Consider the following 4,369-nt stretch of genomic DNA (forward strand, 5'->3'; position numbering starts at 1 on the left):
ATAATAACGACGTTTGACAATTAAATTTCTTTATCTGCTCAATGTGTGGGGGTGGTTTTAAAATGGTTGATCGTTTCAAGTTTACATTGAATGATTCTTTTTTTGGCTAATGGTTAAAGAAAAGTTGCGGTTAAGTGATGTTATCCGTCGTTTAAGAAAACCAACTAAGTTTTATTTTTATATGGCACAGCATTTCCTAATGGGCCTTTTCTCTTAGAGTAGAGTTTCCGTGACCGAAAGGCGGTATATTATAAATCGGTGACCATCCGTTCGTAATACCGGAGGGGCTGTCTAAGATTCGAGATTCGATGCCCCACCTGTGGCGTGGTGTTTCCTCGCGCTACCGCTACGCCATGGCCACTCCCGAATTAGGACATGTAAAAGTGCGATAAGATATTTTGGTTTTTCGTTTGAACTATACAAGATGAGCTTGAATTTAGTCTCAGGTTTCAGGCGTTGTCTCGAAAACTTGGGACTGCATCTACATTCGCACAGTGTGGCATTTAGCGTCAGTGTTACCCTTTTCTTTATGCATCTCAATCTATGTCCACAGCTAAAGATCAAACCTAAAAAAAAGCTAGGAAGAAATGGCAATGAGGATCACCCTGTTGGCGGCGTGCTGCCTGCTGGCGACGGTAACGGTACTCGGCAGCCCGGTGGACGACTCGGTGCGGGCGGCCCTGTTCCGTCGCATGCGCCTCGGCGGTCCCAAAGGTCAGTTGACAGTTGCTTCAGGCTCCGGGCCCGGCTCAGCCGCCGCACGGACGCTTCTGCTTGCTTCCACCGCTGGTGAAACATTTCACAACGCTCGTGACGAACGGCGTCGCCGTTCATCAGCAGCATCACCGGTGGCGCAGCTTCATCATCATCATCATCATCACTATCGTCTTCATTCATTTACCGCACCCATTTCCCATACGATCCTCCCACCGGAGGGCACACTATCTTCCCCGCACGCTACTAATCCATCCCAAGCTTCGCGTGGTCGTCCTCGGCGACATTTCGATGCAAATCATGTTTCTTCACACCTCACCAACGACAAAAACAACATCATCGTCAGTAGTAACATTCCTCATCGGTCTCCTCCCTCTCATCGCCATCATCGCGATCATCATCCGCACGCTCATAATCACCATACCCTACGCTTGCACGGCACGCACCGCGCACGTAACCACGATGGTGTTGGTGTTGGGGTTGCACGATTAAATAACACCGCCGATGGCCAGCGGGCTGCCGGACGGAACAATAGCTTAAGACCGCAGGCCGGGGTGGACGGTGGTGACGAACGGCGGTTGCTTTTAGAGGCGGAGATCAGCCGGCTGGCGGTGGCGCAGGATGGGCAGCTGCGGGAGCATGCGCAGCGCAACAACTTCGCCTCGTTCAGCGACTACTTCCTGACGCAGCTGCGCCAGCAAAATGCCGCCGTCGCGTTCGCGTTCGACGGCGGGCAGCAACCGGACGCGGTGGCTGGGGTCAGTGCCAGCGAGATCCCGTTTTACGACGATGTCGACGGCATCGGTGACCGCCGGGTGGTCACCAGTAACCCGGAAGGGCACACGCTAACGCCTGTACTAAACACCACCACCACCACCAACAACATCACTGCACACCACACCACAAACACTACCACTAGCACTAGCACTAGCTTGCCCGCCAAAGTCTGGGGTGAAGGTACAGAGTCGCGGTTCGGGCCCGTGTTGGAGTTTGTCTTAGAGCGTGTCCAATCGATATTTTCAGTCTACAAGCACGAGGACCAGAGTCGCCCGGGCGTCCCGGTGGCGGACAGTCTCGACAGCCCGTCGCAGGACCGCCAGAAGGCTTCCCCCGTGGCCGTGCCCGCGCCGAAGGAACCGAGGGAGCTCCCGGAGGACGCTGAGCCGGCATCGACGGCCGCACCGTCGCCGATCAAGGGTGGCTTGAATCGGCTGTTTGCGCGCAAGAAGTACAGCCCGCTGCTGCGCGACAGCTCGAAGCTGGCCACTACGGAGGCGTCGCCGGCCACATCCTCGACGGTGGCGCAGGAGAGTTCCCCATCCGCCTCGGACAGTACCACTCCGGCGACGTCGGCCGGACCGTCGGGCAGTACGCGCCGCACCCGGCCACCCCGACCGGGTAAGCTCCCGCGATCGACCTCGCCGAAGCCGACGGTTTCGGTGAAGCCGACGAAGATTTCGTCCCGCTTCTCTAAGGCCACCACCGAGCCCACCGAGAGTACGGTCGCGGTCGTCACCCAGCGGACAACCCGCGGTCGCCGGACGCGCCCATCCAAGCCGTCGAAATCGGGCACCACCACGACCACCACCACGACGGAGGAACCAACGACAACGACGACGACGACGACGACCACGACGTCAACTACGACCACAACGACGACAACGACCACACCGGCACCATCGACCACGACCACGACTACGACGACAGCTAGCAGCACCGCACCGGTGGACGGTTCCTCCCCCTCCGCCAGCTCCCCCGCGGCCGATCCTTCCCCGGTAGTCCCGAACTCCGGAGATGTCACCCCGTCCAAGGCTTCGTCGGAAAGTGTGACGTCCGGTTCCACTACGACCACCACCAGCACGGCCGCCCCGAAGCAGCTCCCCGCAGCCGACGAGGACGACTCCGAGGTGCCACCGAGGATCGTCTCCAACGGACAGCAACCACCCCAGCGGGACGAACCGGAACCGGTGGTGAAGACGTCACCTGCGAAACCCGAACGTGTCATCCCGGTGGTCGAGAAGCAGGACGAGCTGAACGAGAACGAGAGCCTGCTGCAGTCGGCCAGCTACGACACGTCGAGCGAACAGTAAATCGATGGAAGCTGCCCTTCTCCATTCTCTCTCTCTCTTCCACCCGCAGGCGCCTCCGTGAAAGTAAAAGTGCGGAAAACATTAACAACAAAACACAAAAAATAAATAAATCCTAAAAAGACGATGTTATAAAGATATTTTAACGAAGCGAATGTATGTACGACGGAATGTGTGATAGGGATGTGAAATATTTTATTGTTTGAGCTTACACCGCTGTTTTGCCCTTCTAATTTTTCTAGTTCTTACCGCGCTACCGTTAGTCCGCTCGATTTCCCGGAGCATTGACCTTCTTCGGCAGCGTTCGTCCGCGTTAGCAAACGTTGTACGAATGAAATAAAGTTTAGTACCACTGTACGCTCGATGCTGGTGCGATGTCCTTTAATTTACTTCCGAAGACCGTGAAAGAAACTGAACAGAAACCCGATTTTGATGTCAAAGTGTAAGGCAACTCATGAAAAATAAACTGATTTTAGTTTTATTCCTACGTCAAATATTACCGGTTGATTTTCGACTGACACCCTCACATATAAGCAACAACGAATACCATAAAGTTTACCAATCGAGCATATTGTAAAAACTGTTTTAAAGGCCTCCGCTAACGAAAAGGTTAATATAAAGGCAGAAGAGACGATTGCTTGAATATATTTCTATGAGTGCTTCCAAATCAACGTAAAGTTTACAAAAAAAAAAAACATATTTCAATATAGGATATGGGTAACAGATTGACGGAAGAAGAGGTTAACTCCTTGATTGTAGTATGACCTTTACGTTCAAATGGCGTACCAGATCTTAAAAGTCCTTAATTTTTTCGTTGAAATAGTATAAGAAAACTTTAAAAACGTTTTAACTGTAGTTATAGACTTTCAAAGTTATGGACCCTTTACTTCGTTTAAAAATGTATTTATCAAAAATTTCTATATGTTAAAAAAGAAAATTTCAAAAACAAAAGACCAACAATCCGAATAATTTTTCTGTGTTTGAAAACAAATCCTTTTATTTATTTATAGTCAAATCCTTTCATTTTTGAACATTTGTTCTTCAAATGCTTAGTTTTTTTTCTTGTACCAAATGTGATAATAATTGTAATTTGCTACGCATTATGTTGATTCTATTTCTATCAGAGCTTACCCAAATCAACGTAAAGTTTCCGAAAAAACCAACTATGGGATATGGGTATCAGATTGAATGAAGAACAAGTTAACTCCTTGATCGTAGTATAAACTTTACATTCAAACGGCACATCAGGTCCCAAAAAATACTAATTATTAAAATGTGTGAAAAACGTTTAATCTGTAGTTATAGACTTTCAAAGTTATGGATTGTTTATTTCGCTTGTAAAAGTATTTATCAAATTTTTAGATTGTAGACTAAAAATATCAAAAACTGTCAAACTGACCATCCCTTCTGATGGTCAAACAGATCCCAAAGACCAATATTTAAAGTACGCCATCCAGATAATTTACATCCTAGAAAGAAGAGCTTAGTGCCTTTCGTTTGTTTGGTAAGATTTTTGTTATGGTTGTTTCACTGAAAATCCCCTCTTTTTTGTACAATTATTATTCAAA

General features: G+C 49.3%; 1 protein-coding gene across 1 annotated transcript; it reads left to right on the forward strand.

The window, feature by feature from the left end:
• The first annotated feature begins 593 nt into the window (after positions 1 to 593).
• LOC131294184 (uncharacterized) lies at positions 594 to 2,804 on the forward strand. Its single transcript, XM_058322229.1, has 2 exons — positions 594 to 714; positions 1,738 to 2,804. Exons 1-2 carry the CDS (start codon positions 594 to 596, stop codon positions 2,802 to 2,804), a joined length of 1,188 nt encoding a protein of 395 aa, XP_058178212.1.
• The last annotated feature ends 1,565 nt before the right edge of the window (positions 2,805 to 4,369 follow it).

The sequence above is a fragment of the Anopheles ziemanni genome, chromosome 2, assembly GCF_943734765.1.
Source record: "Anopheles ziemanni chromosome 2, idAnoZiCoDA_A2_x.2, whole genome shotgun sequence".
NCBI lineage: Eukaryota > Metazoa > Arthropoda > Insecta > Diptera > Culicidae > Anopheles > Anopheles ziemanni.